The 24782-nt window shown below is 44.2% G+C and overlaps 2 protein-coding genes across 2 annotated transcripts in view; both read left to right on the top strand.

Moving 5' to 3' along the window:
• The window catches only part of LOC130839598 (leucine-rich repeat-containing protein 37B-like), an 18055-nt gene extending 13540 nt beyond the window's left edge, over window positions 1-4515 (top strand). Inside the window, exons 6-7 of the mRNA XM_057713836.1 lie at window positions 3397-3468; window positions 4102-4515. Of these exons, the coding sequence (XP_057569819.1) occupies window positions 3397-3468; window positions 4102-4186 (157 nt within the window). The 3' untranslated portion in view covers window positions 4187-4515. The remainder of the gene's footprint in view (window positions 1-3396; window positions 3469-4101) is intronic.
• LOC130839597 (leucine-rich repeat-containing protein 37B-like) lies at window positions 932-24782 on the top strand. Its single transcript, XM_057713835.1, has 5 exons — window positions 932-1252; window positions 22047-22203; window positions 23003-23221; window positions 23294-23802; window positions 24711-24782. Exons 3-5 carry the CDS (start codon window positions 23008-23010, stop codon window positions 24780-24782), a joined length of 795 nt encoding a protein of 264 aa, XP_057569818.1. The 5' UTR covers window positions 932-1252; window positions 22047-22203; window positions 23003-23007.

Raw genomic sequence — 24782 nt, 5'->3', positions numbered from 1 at the left:
GTGTACCTCAAAAAAATAATAAATAAATACCTCCTATTCCTTTTTAATTTTTACATTATGTAGACAAGATATTGATAGAAAAACCCCCTTTAGTTGTAGGGGAAAAGTGGTGATGAGGCTTGAACAGTTATAGACTCCCGTATGAACCTTATTATATGTGTTCCTATGCTCCTCGTTTATATTTCGTTTATGACCTACGATCAAATCTGACCCATGGTCCATTTCTATACAGGCTATACGTAATAAAATGATATTTTAAAGGCAGTAAATGAAAAAAAAAGAGAAAGAAAAATATGCGACAGAGATTGTGTGTGGCCTGCAAAAGCTAAAATATTTACTATCTGGCCTTTACAGAAAAGGTTTGAAAAAGTTGCTTAGTAAAATGAGAGGAGTTAAAATTAACCTCAGGACTTCCCTGGTGGCACAGTGGTTAAGAATCCGCCTGCCAATGCACGAGTCATGGGTTCGATCCCTGGTCCAGGAAGATCCGACATGTCACGGATCAACTCAGCCCACGTGCCACAACTACTGAGCCTGCGCTCTAGAGCCTTCAGCCCACAAGTACTGAAGCCCATGAGCCTGGAGCCCAGGCTCCGCAACAAGGGAAGCCTCTGCAATGAGAACCCCTTGCACCACAATGAAGAGTAACCCCCACTTGCCATAACTAGAGAAAGCCTGGGCGCAGCAACAAAGCCTCAATGCAGCCAATAAGTGAGTTAAAAAAAAAAAGTTAACCTCAGGTTGCAACCTACAGGACAAGAAAATACAGAACACTTACATTAATATGAATGCCATTAACTCATAATTTTGATAATTTAATCTAAGTTAAATTAATATTTAAATATTAACTATTTAAGCAGATGAATTATGTAAACAGTATTGTCCAGAACACATTAAGTTACCAAAAAAACAGACTGTTGTTAAGGATTGCAGTGCAGAATCATTATATCAATATTAAAAATATGTAAGATGATGATTAACTGGTATATTTAGAAATGTTTACACTAAATAAGTATATCAGAAATGCACCTCACAAATATCTCTCCAGCCTCTATTTTTTTCTGTTTTTTTGTTTGTTCGCTTGTTTGTTTTGTTTTGTTCTTTGGGCTGCACCGCCCTGCTTGCAGGATCTTAGTTTCCCGACCATGGATTGAACCCAGGCCCTCGGAGTCCACTGGGCTGCCAAGGAATTCCATCTCCAGCTCCTTTATCAAAGAGGAAATGCTTGCATAGTATTTCTGTTTATTTAGGGGTAAGTAGATACTGTGTTCTTTGCTCCAAAAGCTCAATTTTTGTCCTTTGTTCATGGCATCCAAAGCTGTGTATGTCATTAATCCTTATTAAGCCAAGTAATGATTCTGTTTAGCAATCAGATTCTTCTTGCAAATATAAAAGGCTTAGGGAAGTGAGTATAAGGAGCCTGACATGCCACTAAAAATAGTTATTTCAATTATCAAACTTTCAAAGCCTTAAGGGGCAACCACTTTTGTTTAGATTTATTATTTATTTATTTATTGGCTACATTGGGTCTTCATTGCTACTCGCAGGCTTTCTCTAGCTGTGGCAAGCAGGGGCTTTTCATTTCAGTGTGCAGGCTTCTCATTGAGGTGGCTTCTCTTGTTGCAGAGCACTTGCTCTAGGTGCGCGGGCTTCGTTAGTTGTGGCACATGGGCTCAGTAATTGTGGTGTATGGACTCTAGGTCGCATGCACCATAACTACTGAGCCCGCATGCTGCAACTACTGAAGCCAGTGGATTAGGCCTGTCATTACTTCTACTATGAAATACTTTATAAGCTAATTATTTCATGTTAGCATAGGTATTCTCATTCTTTAAAAAAATAGTCAATCCATAAAAAAGCTTAAAAAGAATATGCTAATAAGCACTATGCCTAGTGTTGTGAACACAAAGATGGGTAAGACAGGATTCCTTTTAGCAACTCACGATCCCACAGGGAAAATAAACACATAAGCTCAAACCATAATGACATAGTGCTGTAGAGACACAGAAGAGGGAACCATGAAGTAATAAAACTGTTTCTTTTAGAACAGTCATTTTCCTCCTTCTGTTCCCTCCTCAGATATTTGTTGATTTTATAAATATTTGAGTTTGCTTTATGTCCAAGCGTTGGCTTTAACCATGATAGACAATGTGCATGATCTAGTCCATCCTTTAAGGAGTTTATGCTCAGAGGAAGTGGGATAAATGGGATGCAAAAATAGCTATATTTAAAAAAGGAAATGGATATGGGCAATGAGAGCTGTAGGTTGGTGTTGGAGCACAGAAGAGGGGAAGAAAAAGACTTCAAGTTGGATCAGGGAAGATGTTACTAGAGCAGTGGTGTTTAAACAAGACCTTGAAGGGCCATTGGGTATCATCAGACAGACATCTGGGGAAGATTACGCTTGCAAAAGGAAAGTGGGAGAAAGGCAAAACACAGGAAAAAATACTTTGAGAACCTGTAGAGTACAAGCAGGGAGAGTAGGAGATTAGAGGCAGATTATCTAGGCCTTTGGAGGCCAAGCTGAGGCTAAGATGCCAAGCCACCATGTTACCACAGCAGTGCTCTGAAACAGTCACTTGGAGGACTTGTTAAAACATAAGCTCCACCCCCATAGTTACTGATTCAGTCGGTCCAGAGTAGGGCTGATTATTTGTGTCCTCGGTAAGTTCACAAGTGATGCTGGTGTTTGGAACCACCTTTGGAGAGTTAATTGGTAGAGTGCGTGGAGGGTGGCTTAGAAAGGGAGTGGGTAGAGGTGGAAGCAGCAGTCAGAAGACAGTTCTACCCATCCAGGTGAAATGAGAGACTAAGCTGGAATCAGTGGCAATAAGATAGCTATAGTCAAGAGTGAATATTTTCAAATAAGTCAATGTGATAGAAGGTATAATATTGAATTAATTAAAATTGCATATTAATGAGAGGAGTAACTTCCTTTCAAGTTGTATGAAAAGATATCTTTTCTTTCTTCTGGTATTGAATTGGCCTAGAAAAACAGAATTACATGGGCAGCGTGTAAATATAAGCATATTCCTTTTAATATTAGAAATTACAATGACACTTGGAGATAAAAACTTTGAGTTCATAACCTAGTCTATGATGAGACCACAAAAGGTGGAATCTAATCAATTCTTCTGCTCTCAGGAAAGATTACCTCCAAAGTCTATCTAGACCTAAACGTGTATATTTAATTTATGAAGGTCATGAGGGTGAGACTCTTAAGAGAGGTGAAGGCAGGGTTAGGGGCTCTGGAAGGTTCAAATAACATTCCTCAAGATTTGGAGTTTAGACCAGAGCTACTTATTTATTATTATCATTCTAACCTCTACTAGTGATTGCTACTAATTAGATACCTAGTAGCTAATTGAGGCAATATTTTCCTTTTCCTTTTCCTAGAGATTTATCCTGCAATAAAATACAGTCTATTGAAAGACGTACATTTGAACCGCTACCTTTTTTGCAGTTTATGTAAGTAACAAATGTAACTTCATTATACTTGGAATTTTTATACAACAAGTTTTTATAAAATTAGTTACTCATTTTGAAATACGATTACAATTACTACTAAAATTATGTAGCAAATCCTTTTTGTCCCTAGCAAAGATTAGTGTGAGAAGTATTACACAGATCAGAGTGAATCGTTACAGAGCAGTGGTTCTCAAGCAGGGTGATTTTGCAGGCAGGTGACATTTGGCAATGTCTGGAGGTGGTTTTGCCTGTCAGGCCTCTATATGCTGCTGCCACCTAGTGGACAGAGGCCAGAGATGCTGCGAAACATCCAACAGTGTACAGGAGAGCCCCCCACAACAAAGAATTATCCAGCCCAAGACGTCAATAGTGCTGCTTTTCTAGAGAAATAAAGATGACGTCACACAAGTATTTATTGAGCACTTACTATTTTCTCTCTAATGTATGACATATATAGTCATGAAAGTATAAATCATGATATCTTCCACAGCGAGATTTCTTTAAGTATATGGAAGGAGTAGTGCTGTTATGTTTCATCATATATAAATTAGAATGATTGCCAAAGGATAAATGTTCTGAAAGAACATATATTTGTCTTCTTTTGCTTGTGTCTTTTTTTTTTTTTTTTTCTAGAAATCTAGGTTGCAATTTACTCACAGACCTGAGCTTTGGAAAGTTTCAGGCCTGGCATGGAATGCAGTTTTTACATAAGTTGTAAGTGAAATAGAAGATGAATACATGTAAAAAAAATTATATGTGAAAACATCATACAGTTATTGGTTAGCTGGGTGTAAGCCCAGTATGAATTCTGGAAAGTATGTCTTGAGATCCATTTTTTGTTTTTCAAATGAGGAAACTAAGATACAAAGAGGACAAGAGACTTTTCTAACTCATGTACCTCAAATGCTCTGCTTTCCATAGTACTGAACTTTGGCGCGGGCAATCGAAGGCACCAAGTGAAAACACTCAAATTAGCATTGTCATGGAATCCCAGTGCTGCTGCTCCAATATGCGAATGGTCCGTGAAATGCCACGTTTGAATTTACACTGATTTCCTGGTCAAGTGCAGAGTTCCACACTGCTTCAAGTGTATACAACACAGAGCTGCAAAGAACTAAGTTTAGCACAGAATTCTTCAGGGAGCAAGAGGTGTGGGTGCTTCCTCAACCATTATTTGCTTCTTTTAAATGATGAAGCAGAAAGAATTTGTCAACACCCACCACAGGGCTCTCCCCAGTCTCCCAGAACATTATTTTTCAAAAAGCATGTACCTCTGAAGTGAATTATCTGTGGCCAATAAGAACTTTTGAGGTATGGAAAAAGTTGTTTGTGTCCAGCTGTAGTGTGAAAAGTATAAAGAAAATACATTACTGTAGCCTGATTCTATATGCAGTACTTTCTTTCCTGACTAGTCTTCAATAAGAAATGTGGGTTTTAGACCCCTTCAGCTGAAAAATTCTGTGATTTCTCTGTGACACAAGCAAATCATAGTGGGTATGTTCAATGGCCTGAAGAGGATTTTAGAGATTCAAGGTAAAGAGCCTCCTCTCCACCTGGCTTTGGAAAAGACTCTCTTACCTGTGTTGACTTAAAAAAAATGCACAACGTGAGAGTTTCGAGTTTAATTTTATTTGGGGCAAAATGAGGACTGGGTTGCAAAAGAAGAGCTTGGAGACAGCATCCCAGATAGCTCTGAGAAACTGTTCCAGTGAGGTAGGGGGGAAGCTCAGTATATATGTGGTTTTGGTGAAAGAAAAACATGCAATCAAGCACATAGTGTTTACAGAAGTCACTGCTAGTCTCGTGCGGGTTACAGCTAGTCACAAGGAGCAGTCGTCACCATGAAGGATTTTAGTGTTTTTCTAGATATGAGGAGATACAAGAATTGGGCCCGTAAAGTTGGCTCCTGAAAATTTCTAACTATCTAAAGAGCGGTCCTGGCCGTTTTCACAGAGCACAGAGGGCCTCATTTCAGCTCTCCACTCTGAACACCTTTCAGGGAGCTGTTGGCAGTCAGAAGCTGCAGCAGCACATGATTGAATCTTTGTAGCGATAGATGGGAAATGCCAATGGCGAGTGCCAATTGTAGTTGACACCTCTCTTGTGGTTCAGAAATCCGATGTCACACCATTCACTTCAGGTTAATGAAGGTGCTGAGGGCGTGTCTGGAGCTCAGGTAAACAGTTCCCGCAGATGCCAATCTGTGGCGGCCTCCTTCTTCCCCTCATTAGCAACCAGCAGTGGTTGCTAATCCTCAATGTGAAGTATACTTTTTTTCCTGACTTTTAAGTGCTTCTCCTTCATTCACCTACACAGGTCCAGACTGATGGCTTATTTTTGTAAATTCTTTTCGTCGCTTCATCGGTTTTAACAATACAAGTTCCATGACTTTAGAAAACTAAAGGAATCTACAGTGTCCAAAGAGTACAGAGTACATTCACATGCTGGCTTGTCTATGGTACATCGATATTTTGATATTTTGAGGTGATGAACATTTTGACTTTGGTGATGCCTTCATGGTATGTGTGTATGTGTGTGTGTGTGAACACAGATTACTGTATGTCAATTACACCTCAAAGAGCTGTTAAAATAAATATTATATAATAGAGACAATTGGGGAAATCTGCATAGCAACTCTTTATGAGGTAATATTATTGTGTAGGAATTTAATTTCTTCAGTACTGTGTATTAACAGTAGTGTAGCTATATAGGGAAATACTTTTGAATACCCAGAGAGGAAGGCATCGAGCTGACAAGAGAGGGATCGAGATTGTGGCAGGTGCTGTGGGAGGCTGAGGAAGATGAGGCTAGAGCAGTGACCAACAGATTTGACAGTGTGGTGACGACAGTCACTTGTCAGCTGACCTGACAAAGATGATTGGAACAGACTGCTAAACGCAGGGCCCTTTCCCCATACTAATCTCATGCAATCCCCTCAACTAGTCTTGCCATAACGGGAAGTTTCTATTAGCTTGCCATATTGCAGGGGGGATGGCACAATTTAAGGTGCTGTCGGTTATGTAATAAATTGTCACAATAGGGCCCTACAAAAATAGATTTTTAAAATGTAAAAAAATGAAATTTGACCCTTCCCACACACCACATATGAAAATTAACTCCAAATGAATCATAGGCCTAAATGTAACTATACAACTTCTGGAAGAAAACAGGAGAAAATCTTTGTGATTCTAGATTAGACAATGGGTCTCAGACACAGGTTTCTTAGATAAGACACAGAAAAGCACAAACCATATAAGAAAAATTGCTAAGGGACTTCCCTGGTGGTGCAGTGTGTGGCAGGAAACAATATACACTATTCTTCCCTTCCTGGTGGCTCTGAGGAAAAACGTACATGTTTTGCGCACAGCTTATGCCAAGGGAGTGCCTTGAGGTCCCCTGGGCATTCTCCTGTAATGCGCCATCATTCCAGGGCAGCATATACTCAGTTATTCTCATAGTGGCTTGTAGTTTGCTTTCCATCGTAGAAGTGCTGTTTCTCTTTCAAATGGAATCAGAGCAAAAGGTCAAAAGTAGCAGGGGTGTCCTGCCATACTTCAGACTTTTAACACATGCAGGCTTTGATCCACACAGCCTAGGGTCTGAGTGTGGGCCAGGGGCGGAGAGGTACCCCTACATGCTGGTCCAGGAGACCTTGGGGTGGCTTACAGGGTTGGGGGGAGGGCAGACCCATTCTTGAGAAAAAGCTCCACTGATCTCTGCTGGGGTTGTGTGCTCCGTCTGCCTCTCCAGGGAAGGTGTCCCTCCTGTCTCTGGAAGGTTGAAGTCCCAGTGTAAGCAGATTGGAGGGGTGGGGGGTGGGAAAGGGTCCCAGGAGGAAGAGAACCCTATCTAGTTTTTTGACATACAGAAGCCATTTTCTGATCTAAGCCTGGCCACAATACTTGCCCTTGAACAAGTCTCAGTAATTAATGACCTTAAAGCAACAAAGGAATGCAGGAAAAGCAATCAAGAAACAATAATTCAGCAATAAAAACAGGAGTCCCAGTTCCTCCTTAACTTTGGAGAGAGATAATACTCTGATACATGTCTTTGAGTTGTACTACAGGAGCTAAGGGCCCCCACCAGGCGGAGGGTTGTAACTACATGCTCAGACTGCAGACTGGTGGAAAATTAAGGAATGATGATGTTGACCTTTTCTGACCCTCGTGACTTCCGTCAACTAAAGCCTGGACTCTGTCAACCTCTGCCCCTATTCTATGTTGGGTTCCCCTCTGCTGAAGCCCCTTCATGAAGGGGCATACACCACCCAAACCCCTTCACGAAATATGCATGTACCCTTAGTTGAAAACTGCCCCAACTTTGCTGTTTGGGGAGATGCCGTTTTGGGAAAGATCCTCGGTGTTCTCTGTAGTTGCTGCAAGTAATAAATCCTTGCTTTTGGTCTTTGACTTGGTTGCGTTACTGAATTGGTGGACTGGACCTGCTCTGGGGTCCTAGCCACCGGAGACCCCTGGTCTCCACCAGGAAGGTTTCTAAATGCAGAAGTGGAACTTAGTTCTCAGATCAAATTCTCAACCCAATTCAGGTGGAGACACCATATATATAAGAGGCTCGAGGTAAAAGGGCGTGAATTGGAAAGAGAGGGAGGAATATTCATGAGTTATCCAAGAACAGGGGTGTGGTTTGGACCCAGAACTGATGCAATACTCGTTTTCATTCCTTATATGGGGTTATCCAGTTGTTGTGGCAATTGTCAGCTGTCCTGGCGCTGGTGGGTGTGTCATTTAGCATGATAATTCATTACAAAGAGCATATAATGAGGCTCAAGGTCGATTGGAAGTCAAATCTTCTTGAACCTAGGTGGTTCTAATCAGTTCTTGTTTTTCTCTTTGCAGCTTCCTCCTGAAACTTAGATAAGAGCAATTTGTTTCCATTTGAGGGAGGGGCAGATGTATGATTCTGCAGCAACCTTGGTAATAGCTGTCTTTTGGCTCGACATCCAAGAAGAGGCGAACCCAGTTTTCCGGTAACACCAATGACTCTTTCCACTTATAGAAGTGGCTGTTGGTGTTGTGGTCTGCCCCTTCTGTAATTCTCCAGGAGGGAGAACAGTTGTGGTCCCATCACGGGTTGGGAAAAGAATTTTCAGACATGAAGCATTTCACAAGAGAGTGCGTTTATCGAGAACAGAGAGCAGGGTTTAGTGAGGGGCGCTGTAAAGACAGCGAGACGACTTCCTGGCAGACCAGGGAGAGCCACCCTTCTGATGGTCTCACAGCCAACTTTTATAAGCCCAAGACAAGGAATATGCCTGCGAAGAAAAGGGCATTAATCAATTTGTCAGTGCACCATAAGGCAAAAGGTGTCATTAGGTGATAGGCTAGGGTCCTACGTGGTGAAGACCTTCTCTAACATGGGGTTGGGTTATTGGCTAGCCCAAGTCGTGAATCACATATTGCTATGGGGGGGGGGGTCAAGATAACTCCGGCATTTTGTCTTGTGACTTTGGTATAGTGTTGGAGGAACCGGTAGAGGTAGGCAGGACATCGAGGCTTATAATGCAGGACGCAATGTTTATTGTACCAGTACAGGCCCAGTGGATTCACATCCAAAGACTGAGCCCCAAACCAAAGGAAAGCTTCTCCTTTTATAGACCAGTTCCCGCACTTTTGGGAGCCTGTAGCTATGTTTATCTATGCAGAAGCAATGTACAGAAGCCAGAGTGCATACGTTAGTTTTTCCTTATCTCTTTGACCCAGATGTTTGCGCTGCCCATGGCAGGATCTTGTGAAAGAGGCCATAAGTTGCTTATTCCCTGGGGCTTGCATTTTCCTATGTTTGCCTTGTCCTTTCCTGTTTTTGTTACTGACCTGCCTCAATAGGGCCCCACAAGAACCACCCCATCTTCAGCTTTATGCTGGATGAGTCTGACTGCTGAATGCTTTCACTAGGGTTCATGGTTGAGCAGGAAGATTTAGAACTAAGGACATAGAGGCAAAGTGTTCTCAGTGTTAAACTTAATTTAAACAAAGTGGAAAGTAAGAGATCTACTAGGGAAAGCCAGTTATCTTGGCAAAAGGACAGTGTTTCTGGTCATAATTGGTACAGCAAGAGCCTCACCAGCTTGGCAGAAACACACCCTCCCTGCTAATGGAGCTTGTAACATCCCTCAGTTATTCTGATAGGGACAGGGTGAAGGGACAAAGTAGCTGATTAAATAGTTAATCCCACTAAGGGATTAGGAGCAGAAAAAGAAGTATGGGAGACCCCTGTAAGTTTAACAATTACCCAAGAAAGCAGGTTTGCTTAACCACAAAACCAAGCAGGCTTGCTTAGCAACAACACCATGCCACAGAAGCATGGCATGCCCCCAAACAATAAAACAGTGGTGGCATGAGACCCACACTGTGCCCAGTGAGCTCAGTAAGCTAATAACTGCTAGGACATGCTCTCTGCACACATAAGAACAATACTTTATGGAAAGATGACTTTTCAAAGTGAAAGACCCTCATTGTACTGAGACCTGAAATAATTTTTCCATAGTGCCATGACAGTGCAGGCTTTACCACGTAGGGACAAGAAAACTCCTCCACCTGACATAGAAGAGGAACTAATGATGGAAGCGTGACCGCTACTCAAGAATGAGGAAGAAGGTGGTCTTTTCCCCCTCCCTACTTTTTCTTTGATTATAAAAATGTAGCCCACTAAGTACTCAGGGCACGGCACCCTCTTGCCCACCCATTTGTAAGCCTCACAAGCATCCTATTCTAATAAAGCACTTCTTATCTATCACTTTGCCTCTCACTGAATTCTTTCTGTGCTGAGACATAAAGAACTGGAGCTCTTCAGGACCCCCCAAAACACCACCTAGCAGTTTCATTTCCAATGAATTTTTGCAGGGCTGCTGTCTGCAAAAGCTGTAGGAACCATCCACCCCCCCCCCCGCCCCCGCCAACCTCAGAATACTCTATTGGCTGACTTTTCAGGAGTACCCACATCTCCTGGTCTTCTCTTACTTCCCAGGCTTCTCAGCCTCTGTGCAAAGTCTGTGAGCTTGTCTTCCTCTCTTCATCTTGCTCTACAACCCTTTGCGAAGCTGAATAAAGCCTTGGATCCTGGCGGGAGGTGGGGGGATGGGAGGGTTGGAGAGTGAAGGAGAGTGCGCATTTCCTCAAAAGATTTGACACATGGACCATGAGTCTACCAGGTAGACTCCAGCCAGGAAAAGCATCTCACACGACTACATAATTTGAACAATAAGAAAGGCACCTGCAAAGTGTTAGACAAAAGAAATAGACAAGAGAGCTTGACAGGCATCCTGGAGGAGGTGATTTTTGATCGGAGCCTTCCTGTCAAGTAGAGGAAAGGGCATTGCAGAGGAAAGGACTGGCAGAGAAATGGCTGGCAGCTAGGAATGCAGACTGAGCTCAGGGGAGGGTGCACCAAGAGGTGGGGAGGAAGCCAGGAAGCAAGAAAAGGGAAGAGTCAGGGGAGGGTATTAGGAAGAAAGGGAAGATAAAGATAGATTAGGCTGGAGAGAAAGGGAGGATACACAGACACAGTTGGAGGCCAGGGCAGGGAAGGCTCAAAACATTTGTAAAGGCCATTCATATCCTACTGGTCTGAAAAGCTTACATTTCTAGCACTGGATCTAACAACTACCCAGAGTTATTTGAAGCCAGCTAGAAGAACTGCAGGCATCCGAATTCCCTGGACAGGTCCAACATACAGAACCCCGCATCGACCCTAAAAAGTCCCCGTAGGATGGGGTCCTATCATCCCTCCTGTCCCCTGTCCTCGCCACAGAAGGGTCTGAAGATAATAACATGTGAGAATCTCTGCCCCAGCCTAGGAGACGAGGGGTAAGGGTTTGACATTTGTGGAAAATAGAAGCTCCTACTGTATGCCAGGTTGGAACTGTGATCTGCCCTTCCTAAGCACCTGGAAGATAGGTGCCCTTGCTAGCCCCATAGTGTTGGAGGAAGGAGGCCCCTTCCAGGGTCCAAGAGCGGGCTCTTGTCTAACACTCGGAAATGAATTGTCCGAGGAGACACACCTGCTGACAAAGCAAGAGACTTTACTGGGAAGGGGCGCCCGGGCAGAGAGCAGCAGGGGAAGGGAACCCAGGAGGACTGCGCTGCCACGTGGCTCGCAGTCTTGGGTTTTATGATAATGGGATTGGTTTCCAGGTTGTCTCTGGCCAATCATTCTGACTCAGGGTCCTTCCTGGTGGCGCACGCATCGCTCAGCCAAGATGGATTCCAGCGAGAAGGATTCTGGGAGGTTGGTAGGACACATGGACCGGAGACTCCTCTCTCCTTTTGACCTTTCCCGAATTCTTCCCAGTGGCGGTAGCTTGTTAGTTCCACGTTCCTTACCAGCACCTCCTGTCCTAAGAGAACTCATGCACGTGGTTACTATCAGGCCTGGCCACGGTGGGCAGTTTTGGTCAGTGGGTTCCCTAACAGCTGTACAAACAAGAAAACAGGCTTAAGCGAGGTTAAGTGACTTGGGGGCCCAAGGCCACACAACTAATAAACAGCCGAAGCAGGATTCTCACCCAGCTCTTTCTCATTCCAGTTGGAGAGGAAGCGTAGTTCAGTGGCAGAGCAAGTGAGCTTTGGAGCCAGGAATGCTTAGATCTGAATCCCATCCTCTTCGCTGGGCTTTCCCTAAAACAGTGCAGGGTCCAGGACAACCCAGCAAGTGTGGAGTGAGGACAGCTGCCACAGTGTCATTATTTTTCATTGGTCCCTTAAGACAGCGTTGAAGATAGAAACTTCTAAATTGAATTTTATTGATGTTCAGAAAAGAGAAGTCACAACATCCTGAGGCCTCTTGGCCTCAGGCAGAGGGCTCCAGAGTGTTTGACTTCAGGGAAGTTCCCCAGACTCGCTCAGCCTCAGTTCCTCATCTGTAAATTGGGGGAAACATCAGATTAAATAAGATGATATCGTTAGGACAGTTTCTGGTCTGTAGTAGGTACTGGAAGATGGCCAGCTATTATTATTATAGTTCTGGCTAACTCTCGCCTTTCCAATCCAGTCAGGTCCCTGCCTTTCACTGCTCTTCTGAGCACGGGAGTGAAATATTTTCTTGTTTGGACTCCAGATAAATCCTTATTTGGCATTTGATTGAAATCGTGAAACTAGTATTAATGCAACCGTCTCTCTCGACATGGGAATAGCTAGTGTTCTCCTGGGTTCTGTAGTAGGAAGCTAGTTCTCCTCTCACTCTCTTCCTCCCTCCCTCTCTTTTCTTTTTGGCTATACCATGCGGCATATAGGATCTTAGATCCCGAATCAGGGATCAAGCCCTTGCCCCCCGCAGTGGAAGTGTACAGTCCTCACCACTGGACTGCCAGGGAAGTCCCCTTCCCACTCTCTTTTTAAAAATGTGCTGAAGTCCAGCTCCGGCGGGTCCAGGAGTACCCAAGGGATGAGTTGCCTGGGCGCAAGGAGGAGACTGGGAGGCCTGTGTCAGCTATGCAGGATCTCTCTTTATTGTCAGAGCTTTGTGTTTATATAGTAAACATAGCTCAGAAAAAATCTTTTGTGGCAGAGCATATCTTCCCTCAGCATCTACCAGTTTCTTTCTTTTGTCAGGTTTGGCTTGCAAACCTTGTGACTCTAAGGTAAACATATGTAAATAACTTCTTAATCTTTTATCTAAGCACACTATTGCCCTTAACACCCATACAAAACCTTGTGGAGTTAATCAAGATTAGGGCAACTACAACAATTGCAACTGTTATGCCTAGAATTGTGGAGTAGAATCCCTTATGAGACACAAAATCGGATAAACTATCAAAAACTGACTTAGCAGCCTCTGCAGTTGAATAATCTAAGTGGGCCTTACCTATATCTTGGATTTCTTGATGAAGCCTGGTCAAATCTAGACTAATATCAGGTTGATTCCAAATGCCTAGAATATGATTTTGAATCCAGTCCCAAGCATAAGACGATTCATTAACTTTTAAGGGAGTCACACAGATCCATCTATATTCGATATGACACCTCAAAGCCAATCTAACTTTTAAGGCTGTAAGTTCAGTACCTAGATGTAGAACAGCTTCTTCGAGCACATCAACTTTTGCCTCTAACTTTCTATCAATAATTTCTTGAGTAGCTAAGGCAAGAGATACATTTTTTGATAATTGATTAACATGTTCAGCTGTATGTACTTGTTGAGAGTGAGATAAGTCGAATAATTCTGCTAAGCATGGAAACTGGGGTTCGGAGCCCCAGGACCCATCTTTTGCCCAACCCGATGTCAGCAAGTAGGGATTTAGTGCTTTTCTAGATCTGGGGAGAGGCAAGGGTTGGGCTCATAACATCAGCTCCTGAAAACATCTAACTATCTCAAGACCTGTTCCACCCATCCTCCAGAGCACAGAGTGCCTCATTTGTGGTCTCCACCCTGAATTCCCTTCAGGGGATGTGGAAGGTCAGTAGCTGCAGCCGCACAAAGTGATTTAGTCCTTGTACAGGCAGATGGCAAGTTCCAATTTGTAGTTGACAGGGGCCCCTCATGGTCATAAATTTGGCCACGCTTTGGGAGGCATTTCATGACCATTTTGTCCCACGGTGCTAGGAAGGCTCATTCCTAGGTCTGATGAAGATCTCGCCAATAGGCCACTCAATGTGCCAGTACTGGGCTAGGTCTTTGTAACAAAAGCCAAAGCTCTCTGGACCACCTGTACTCCTAATCTGTTAGGGTCCAGGAAAAATTCCCTCTTGTTGCATCTTCCCATATCCAGAGGTACACTATTACAATCATTGATCACATACAGAACTATATATTTGATCAACTGCTTCAAGTAGCCTAGTCATCATCATTTTTGTTGGCAGTCAGTCACACATTCGGTAATACGAGAAGCAATAATCTTGAAAAGCAGGCAAAACACAAATAATATAGCTAGTAGCGTCAATAGCATTACAAGTAAATACTTAAGCCACGAGTTTCCCACGCCAAACCAGTTTTGAAGAGGTCAAGGCTTCACAGTGGGTGAAAATCGCAGAAATCTGAACAGGTATTACTAATTGGCCAGGCGAGGGGATCCCCGAACAGGACTATAATTTTTTCTTTCTCTCTCTCTTTTTTTTTAGAGCAAACTTCCTAAGGGCCAACCAATTAGAGCCTTGCAACCCAAAAGTACTAGTCATAGGTAATTGGCCGCAAACCCAACAACTGGGTTGATTTTCAAAATTAGCATAGGATTGTGCCCATGATAGAAAAACATTTGAAAGGTCCAAGAAGTCAAGAAAATATTATAAATGTTCATACGAGTCAGGTCCAGCATCTTGGGCTAGCTGTCTACTTCTGATGTCAGCTTCTTCTCGTCCTAGTGTGAGTGCAGTTTCTCCTTTGATAAGTGTCCTTCCGTCTAGGTTGCAGGTTGTCTTTTAAATTATGTCCTTTTAGTATCCATAATCATCCAAGGAGAGATTACTGAGATAAGCTTCAGAAACAAACTTAGAGTGTCCTTTTAAAAGCTTTCTTGGATTTTACGTTACTATAGCGCAACAGCAAGGAACTTTCCAGGGAGTGAATCTTAGTAAATACAGACCTCCATCAGCAAAACTGGCATTTAATATTTATTGAAACATAATCTTCTTCTCTCTAAAATTACCTTCATTTTTACCAGATATAACCAGATTAATGCTAATTTGTTTGCAAAATAAGTCTGGTCTCAAAAGAAACTTGGCCTGATCATTTAATTTATGGAACTAGAATTGATCATATAGGCTTTTGGCTTTGGTGAAACTTTTATAAGGAGCCTCAGGCTGGACTTTTAAAAGACCTTTCAGGGCTAAGAAAGCCATGCCAGGGGCTTGGGCTTATCACAGATTTTTGCCTAACAAATGTAGGTAAATTCCTCCCTTTTCAAGGTTCCCAAAATACCTTGAGTTTTCTATACCTGTTAGTGAGGTAGCCTTTCTAATTTATCTGATAAAGCTGCTGGGAACCTAAGAGTTTTCAGTGTCTGGAGGGAACAGAGAGAGAAAAGATAAATGTTTCAATCCTGCTTACAAATGTACAAACTATCAAATTATTGTAAATCATTAGTTTGAAGGGATGGTTTTCCTTATACCTGGAAAACAGATTTCAACCAGTAATTTTTAGATAGAAACCATAAAATTTATAACCATATTCACCAGTTTACTCAGTCCTATGTAACATCCTTTTGTTAACAGCTTATGAAGCCATCACGTTTCTCATTAGGATTCTTCAATTTTTTTTTTTTTAAACCCCGTTTAGCATTATGGTCTGAAAGTCAGAAAATTGTATTTATCCAAAAGTCCTTTTTATAAATCTTCTTGAAGAGGAAGCATTTTGCAAAGGCATCAGAATAAAGCCAGAAGGCATCAGAATAAAGCCAGAAGCGTCTTAAGACATAAGGCTTAAGAAGGCGTGTTTAAAATCTGATTGCAAGGTCAATCAATTTGGTTATTGTTGTGTCATACAACATTTTAAGAAAATAACTAGAATTATGACTGATAACATTTTACCGGGACATATCAGAATTTTAGGAACTCCATATACTTTCCAGAATATCTATATTAATAACAGTTACCATGCACTAAAATCTAACATTTATTCATTTGACAATACTTCCTATGTAACTTAATGTACCAAATGAACCTAGTTTATATCTCTCTTTGGGATGTTTCAGGGGCCCTTTGAAGCATCCCAAAGTTAGCTAGGGGTCAAAAGGATTTCATCAGAATTTGTTTTAGGAAGTTTTGTCCAAAATACCGGAAAAAAAAGGTTTAGAACACTCTATCGGATAGGCTCACAGGTAACTGTGAAACAATAGTCAGTCACTTAGCCAAAGTAGCAAGAACAGATTACTTAAAAGGTAAGGAAACATAAAATCTTTTATCAAAGGGCAGTTCAACATTTTAAGAAAACTTGTCCTCTTAACAGAGAGAAAAACCAAATTCAAGTTTTGCACCAGCTTACTTTCCAAATTAATTTACTCAACTAAATTTATCTAAACTTAGTCAATCCTGATCATGCACAAAACTCTTTTCTCAGGGTCCACTTTCCACAAACCTTCTTATCACTTTCCGTATCATTACTTTATTTCCCATTCAGTCACCTGTAAGTCAGACCTACTTTCTTTTCCCTTAATAAAAGGTAATTCCATGCCTCAGGCTTTCTTTACTGAAAACACACATCCTGCTTTCCTTAAGCCACCATGAACTGTCCCTTGTGACAGCATTCTGTACATTGGTGAATAGAAATACCAGTGATATTTTCTAAACACATTGGCTTTCTTTACAGAACGTGGCACCAGGCATATTTATCAATAGTCCTAAATATCTTTTTGTCTCTCTGTAAAAGGAAGCCGATGTTCAGTAATATATGTTTCAGTATCTTATTTTATTTGGGAATGATCCAGCTGGTCAATAAGCTTTCATCACTCAATTTAGGGCAACTCCAGAATTTCAAGTTACCAGGATCTGGAGAGACTATTTTAGGTAGATATTCCTAAAGCATGACTCTTCTTGACAGAGTTTATCTAAAAGCTCTTATCTCATTTACATTTTCTTTCCTTAGAAGTTTCTTTCCATCAGGCTACCTTCCACACTGACAAATTTGTAACAGGCACAAGACCTTATTTAGCCTATATTACAACTAGGCACAATTAAAATTTATATAAAAATTATGCTTAATGTTGATGACTCTAAAACATGTCTATAGTAATCAAACCAATTAGCTTAAGCCATCTTTAATATCATATATCAGTTTAGTACTGAAATTTCCAGGTGTCATGAACCTGAAATTCATTCTGGCCAGACTATTTTCTATTTCTGAGTATTCATAAGCACTTAATTTTTCTTAAAGCCAATTTAGAGCTCTTTTATGAATTCTTTTGGCAATACCATACACCTACAACAAACACATAGATACACACGAACACACACACAAACACAGAGGCCTCATAATTCTCATTCTAAAATTTCAGTACTGAGTCAGGTACAACACGAACGCCATCAGTCACAAAGGGTTGGATTTAAATTGGCTTCTAGCAGATGGAACAAATCGAGGTCACCTATCTAGATGGCTAAACCCTTTTACTATTTGCAGAAAAGACACTTAGCATTTCTATTTATCTTTGACAAGTCGTTTTAAATTATTTTAATTTTAATTTTTTAATTTGCATTTAAAAGGATAGCAGAGAGAAGTATTCTTTAGATGACCAGATAAGACATTCATTCACCTCTCAAAGGTACAAGCAAGTTCCTCCTAAGATGACTTTGTCTCCCCTTTGTTGACAAGGGTAATTTCTTTCTTTGACCAGGAAGGAGAGGGGTGCACACGTAAAGGGCCTTGTCTTAGGGCCTTACAACCTAAGTAGTGCTGATGTCGCCACGCCTAGAAAGCCCAGTATTCCCAGACAGCACGATTTACGTGCCTCCCTGAAGATGGCCCTAATCATTAAATGTCTCAGGGAGACGGAGCTGCAAGGAGGCGATCCCTTGTAATGGGGTTCGCAGAGGAATAACTTCAGGCGGGGCTCCAGGGGGGTCTGGGGTGACAGACCCTCTCGAGGGCACCGAGCAGGCGGAGGAGCAGTATGCATACTCCTCGCCTAAGGGAAGAGCCTGAAATCCTTGGAGAATCAGGGGATTATGAAGGAAAGCTGACAGAGGAAGGCGGCCTCATAATGAGAATCCAAAAGTATACAAGAACATGTCAGAGTGTACCGCTCCACACGGACCGGCCCAGGGGACCTAGAGAGAGAGGTGCAGATCTGTCTGGCAAAAGGGGCAAGTCTTTTGGGGAAAACCTAATTTCTCAATCAGTCGGCTCAAAGAGTCAGCTGACGGAAGGGGAGAGTGAGCCTTAAAATTTTAAGAAAACTTTGGTGGAGGGCCCTAGGGCAAAAGGGCCGTTTGGACTTGCACAATTGCTAAATCAAATCAGTAACCAATTCCCCCCCGTGTCGGTGACGCAAAGACAAACAAGGGTGGGTGTCCCCTCCGAAGAGAAGGCCACTCAGGTGCCCACCTGGCTGTGTGCCCGTGGGGAGCTTAGGTGCCTCTTAGCTTTGGCGGGTGCTATAGAGTCCCACTTGAACCTGACTCGTAGAGAGGGACTGGTCCCCCAGAGACAGATACCACCCTGAGCCATATGAGGTCACCACGGAACCGCAGGTTAGGGCCCACTCGGACTCCGTAGCCACGAAGGCCGTGGAGCCACACAATCGCCCTGGAACGAGGACGAAGCAGGGCGCTCCCTCACACACACATTCACACCAGAGTTTGTCACAGGGCCTCCGCCCTCTGGGAAGGCCTCTAACTGGTGGGTACCTTCCCGCCCTGGGAAGGCCCCTGCCTGATGGGCACCTTCCCCCTCTGGGATGGGATCGAAAGAGTCTCTTATCAATCCCCATAAAGAAAAAGTTTCAGCAGGGATCTTTTCCGGCCCATGAAACTTATAATAAGTTGTCAGTTGCTCTCCCACCTTAGCCCAGGTTTCTGAATTAGCAGTGCCCTCTTCCGGAAACCAGAGGCATTGCTCTTGTACGAAAGAAAAGAAGGATAAAAGAGTAGATTTGGAGACGTTAACTCTTTTTGATAACATATGTTTGATAATATCTACAAAGAGCTGTCTCTCTTTAGATTCTGATTTTCCCATTATGCCTTATATGTTTCCCTTATAGGGTCCTTTTTAACGTCTCAAGTTCTGATACTTTAAACTATCCACCCTTCACTTACCCTGCGTATCTCTGCAGGGGGGTCTGCAGCACCCAGGTGGAGTCCTAGCCACCCCAACAATTGCAAGAGAATACTTACCCTTTGGGTCCCTGTTCGGGCACCACCTGCTGAAGTCCAGCTCCAGCGGGTCCAGGAGTACCCAAGGGATGAGTGGCGTGGGCCCAAGGAGGAGACGGGGAGGCCTGTGTCAGCGATGCAGGATCTCTCTTTATTGTCAGAGCTTTGTGTGTTTATACAGTAAACATATCTCAGAAAAAATCTTTTGTGGCAAAGCATATCTTCCCTCAGCATCTACCAGTTTCTTTCTTTCCTCAGGTTTGGCTTGCAAACCTTGTGACTCTGAGGTAAGCATATGTAAATAGCTTCTTAATCTTATATGTAAGCAAACTATAGCCCTTAGCACCCATACCTAGGCCTGATGTCTATGTCTATACTTATGCCTGCTGCAATCATAAGCACTGCAAAAAGAGCCACCCCTCCCTTTTCTCCAGCATTTAGTAGCCTGGGAGTGGTGGGAGGGGACTTGGTGGGGCAGACACAGAGAAAGAATGTGTCAAACCCTGGTTCTTTCCTGGGGACAGAGAAACAGGGAGGGGAAGTGGGTGGTAAGCATAGTGTTACAAAGAAACAAAGAGCAGAATGTAAAATGGGTGGAGATGGTCTGGGGCCTGTCCTTGCAGAGAGGTCGCCTTGAGATCCTCCTGCCACGAAATGCCCTTCCAAGGAGTTCTCGCTTTGCGGTCCTCCGTGGAGCCTGGTGACCTTGTCACAGCATTGGCTTGTCCAGACGGCTCCCGACAAAAATGGATTTAAATTTTTAAATTATTTGTCAATTATACCTCTTATTGGGAAAAAAATCACAAAATACTGAACTAAAAAACAACAATAAAATTGTATCATATGCATAGTTTACAGTTCAGATGGTACCAAGTGAAATGAAATGGTGATGAAACACAATGACCCACAGCAGTTCCCTGCCCCAGGCCACTTCCTTGCCCACCTTCCTGAGCCAGCTCACTGGGCCTGGTTACTTCTACAGAGCAGGTTGTAGCTGAATCTTCTGGCGCTTTTCTCCACATCTCTTTGCACATCTAGTTCTTGATTTATCCATTTTAGACCCTGGCTATTGAATTCCTAGTAACATCAGTGAGGAGTTAGTTCTCTTACACCACTACCCCCAGTCCATTCTTGAGGTTTAGTTATGTCACTGTTTCCAGAAAATTCATAGCGTTTACACGGAATTCCCTGGTGGTCCAGTGGTTAGGACTTAGCGCTTTCACTGCCAAGCCCCGGTTCAATCCCTGGTAAGGGAACAAAGATCCTGCCAGCTGCGCAGCATGGCCAAAAAAAAATACTGTTTACAGAATTGTGACTGTAAGTATTATTCACCGTAGAGCTTAATCATGTACTCATTACATTCGCTTCCCCTCCTGTGACCCCAGGGGTTTAATTTCCTCTCGGGCTCTCCCTGTTCTGTCGGCCATTCTCACCTCCTCTGTTCTCCTCCAGGCTCTGGCTTAGCAGTAGGTGCCCACCTCCTGCAGCGCCCTCTCTTCCAGGCTCTGTCCTCCAGTGAGTGCTGGATACACAGCTGCTATCCTGGAACTTCCCCTCCCTGCTTCCTGGGCTGGACTATTTCCTGGCTCTCTTCTCTTCTTGCTTTCCTTACTCTCTCTTTGCTGGAGCACATCCCCAGGTAAGAATCCCTAATTCGGGGACTTCCCAGGTGATCCAGTGGCTAAGACTCTGTGCTCCCAACACAGGGAGCCCAGGTTCGATCCCTGGTCAGGGAACTAGATCCCACCTACATGCCACAAGGGAGAGCTCACATGCCACTGATGAGGAAACTGAAACTCCCATACTTGTAGTTGCTTCCTCTCCTCTATCTTGCAAAGGCCTGCTGGCCCCTTTCAGTGAAACAGTAAAGTGAATTACTAAGAGTGATCAGATAAGGGAAGACTGTCTCGCTCTCAGGCACCCACCCCAAGCCTTTGTTTGAGACCCTTTGCACATAGACTTGTTAAGTGACCATTAACGTCAACCTGCAACCAATGTGACAATGCAAATTGTGACCTTAGTCCTGATAGGAATGGAATGTCCTGCTCCTACAAGTTCCTGTTAGGACCCCCTGCTATGTGTGTAACCCATGGCAACTCCCGCGCTCTGTAACTGCCCCTGACCTATAGTAATTTGTAGCCAATCGGTTTGTACCAATTATAGCTGTATGTTTTAACCTATATAAGGAGAAGACTCCCCTGAAACGGGGCCCCAGAATTTTGGAGCGTTAGCTCGTCTGGGTCTGCCGGCTCAATAAACCTGAGTTCTCCAACTCTCCGAGTGTTGTGCTTGGTTTCTCGTGGGATCAGTTTTTTCTGCAACACCACAACTAAAGATCCCACGCGTGGCAACGAAGATCCTGTGTGCCAAAACAAAGACCCAGTGCAGCCAAATAAGCAAATTAAAAAAAAAAAAAAATCCCTAACTCACATTCAAAAACAACAGACCCGTTCTTACATGAGGCCCATGTTGGAATCAATTCCACTTAAAAACCATCATGTGCTAGACACTGGGAATAAGATGAAGCTCTTTGTGTCTTGGAGTGTAGATGTTAGAGGTTGTGACAGACAGTTAAAAAGGACTAAAATTAAATAGATTCTTAAAAGGATGGAAGAAAATCAACTGGGTGCTAGGAATTTTCTCGAAATTTTTTAACATGCTAACTTTAACATCCTCAGTGTCGTCTCCATGTGTGCACACAGCACAGACCTCTGAAAAGTGACACTGTCAGGTTTTCTCGACTAATGGCTGTGTTGAGACAAGGTGGGATGGGGGGAGTCCATGCTAATGCAAAGGGCCCTTCACTTGGTTTTCAACTATCTTTCCCAGGATGAATTGTTCACTTGCTCCAAACCCTGCTACAGAAATTCTGGAGTCATCACTGATTCAGGGGTAACTGATAACAATAGAGTGGTGAATTAATAATCCGACGTAGATACTGAGAGTTTCAAGGAAATGGCAACATTTTAGAGTCACTAACTGTAAGGTATGTTGCCCTCCCGCCACCCTAACTGGTGCTCACTTTGCAGGTCAGCTACTCTTCTTGTCAGTGGTGTGGCCAAGGGGAGGAAGAATGTCTTTCAGGCTGGAGCTTTGAGGAGGAAGCGTTCAAATTGCCAGAACTGGACTAGCACTTTTGAATTTCCCAGCATGCCAGGCCCTGTGGCTTCCTTGAGAAGCTCCACATCCTTCCCAACCCCTCCCCCCACCCCTGGGCTGCCCAAATCCTGCCTCATGGTGCAGGGCTGGTCAGAGGGGACTGGGGAGAGGCCCCAGCAGGAGGGAATTGTTGCCTTTGCTAGAGGAAGGATGGTTTGCACCCTGGTGACTCTGGGAAAAAGGCTTCCTCTGGTTGCTCAGATTGGATCTCTGCTGGAACCTAAGGAAGGTGGTGGAACTAAGGGTGTCATAAATAAAGTGTGGGTCGTGAGGCAGGGGAGGGGTGCCTGTGTGTCTCGGAACTCTCATAATGCTTTGGCTTCTTCTCAGAGTGCAGCGCCCGTGCCCCACTGGTCTGGGTCGCTGTGCCTGGGAGCCTCCGCATAGCATGTCCCCAATGTGCCTCTGGTTCCCATGGCTTGTCTTCATGTGGCAACCATTGTGGCTTCTGGCCCAGGCAGCTCAGCCTCTGGAGTGGGCCCTGGATCCTGTCCAGTGGACCTCCGACCCCCCGGGGCTGACTGAACCTTGGTCTCCACACTCCTCAGACCCCCCTCCTGAATCGCCCTATGCGATTACACCCCCGGCAGAGTCTGGGAGCTTTAATTACTTGTCCTCCTCTCCAGACCAGATGCTGGCGCTGCCTCATCACGAGTTGACTGAGACTTTGGTTCCACACCCAAACCCGGATTCAGCTGCAGAGCTGCCCGCAGGGCCAGATCAGTTTGCTGTTCCACATCAGGATGTGAATGACAAGCTAACCCAGCAGCAAAAGCTCCCAGCAGCGGCTCCAGTGCTGGACTGGGAACAGAATCAGGCCTTGGTTCTGCCTTTTCGACGCAAAAGTAAGACTAAAACCATAGGTCTAGATCAGGCTGAAGGTCACCAATCATTTGAAATACTTGTTCCTCTTCTAGGTAGTAAGAGCTCAAAACCAACGAAGTTCATTGATTCAGCCCCAAACCTGAAGAAGGATCTCGTTCAGCATCGACAGCTTGCTAAAATTGTTGTTGGAAGTACAGGCCAGTTAGAAAATGAAACTCAGGGTCTAGAACAACAGTTGCAGGGTGATTATGTAGCTTCCGGTATGGATACCATTTATCCTGAGGAGAGCCTGCCTACAGATTTTCTGGGGAACTCAGAGCAACCTCCGGAGCCCCCTGAGGAGGCTGAAATTTCTGCATCCCAGCAAGAGGCCCAACTTCGTCATCCAGAGACCCCCGAGGAGGCTGAATCTTTTTCACCCCAGGCAGAGGTCCAGGATGAAACTGCAGAGCCCACTGAAGAGGCAGAACCACCGCCACTCCAGCAGGAGCCTCCGTCTCAGCCTCTAGAGCTCCCTCAGGAGTTTGAACCTTCCCTACTCCATCAAGAGGCCACGACTCAAGCTCCAGGATACCCCACCGAGTATGTACTTGAAAGTCCAGTGAGTGGTGAGGGAGCATCCCTAGCTGGCATTCAGCATCACGCTCATTCAAACGTTCCTAGTGTCACACTTAAACCTCTGGATTTGGAACTGACCATCACTCCAGAGGCCACTATGGAAGCTCAATTTCCTCCAGCTCAGCAGGAGGCCCTGGCTCCACCTCCCGAGCATCCTGAGGAGACAGAATCTTCTGCAACCCAGCAGGAAAGCCCAGGTCAGCCTCTAGAGCCTCTTGCAGAAGCTGAGCCTTCTCCAAGTGAAGAGGAGCAACCAACGCAGCCTTCTGAGCTTAGTGAGGAAGCTGAACCCTTTCTAACCCAGCATGAGACCCCCAGCTCAGCCTGCAGAGTCTGTTGGAGAAGCTGAAACTTCTCCAACTCAGGAGGAAGCCTCAGCTCCATTTCCAGCAGCGACAGAACCTTTTGCAACGCTGCAGGAGCAACAAGCTCAGCCTCCAGAACCTTCTGCAGGGGAGGTGGAACCTTCTGCAACTCAACAGGTACAGCCAGCTCAGTCTCCGGAGCCTTATGAAATGGCCGTTTCACCTCCAAGTCACCATAAGGCTCAGTATTCAAACGTATCCACTATCACCATCAAACCTGCAGATGTGGAGCTTAGCATAACAGCAGAACCCACTCCAGAGGTGGGACCTTCTCCAACTCAGCACAAGCCTTCAGCTCAGCCCTCAGTGCCCCTTAGTAGTGCAGAATTTCCTACAGCCCAGCACGAGGCCCCCACGCTGCCTCCACAGCCACCTGAGGTTGAACCTTTGCCAGCCCAAGCTACAGAAGCTGTTACACATAATAAACCTTCAGCACAAGAGGAGACCCCAGCTCAGACTCCAGAGCTCTCTAATGTGATTGTAGTTCTCTCTCCAGAGCATCACGTAACAATGGTTTCTCCTCTAGGTCAGGATCAAGCTCAGCTTCTGCAGCGGCCCCCTGTCACCATTAAACCTGTGGATCTTGCACTTGCCGTAA

This window comes from Hippopotamus amphibius, chromosome 17 (assembly GCF_030028045.1).
Source record: "Hippopotamus amphibius kiboko isolate mHipAmp2 chromosome 17, mHipAmp2.hap2, whole genome shotgun sequence".
NCBI lineage: Eukaryota > Metazoa > Chordata > Mammalia > Artiodactyla > Hippopotamidae > Hippopotamus > Hippopotamus amphibius.
This window is presented reverse-complemented; position numbering and strand designations above follow the sequence as displayed.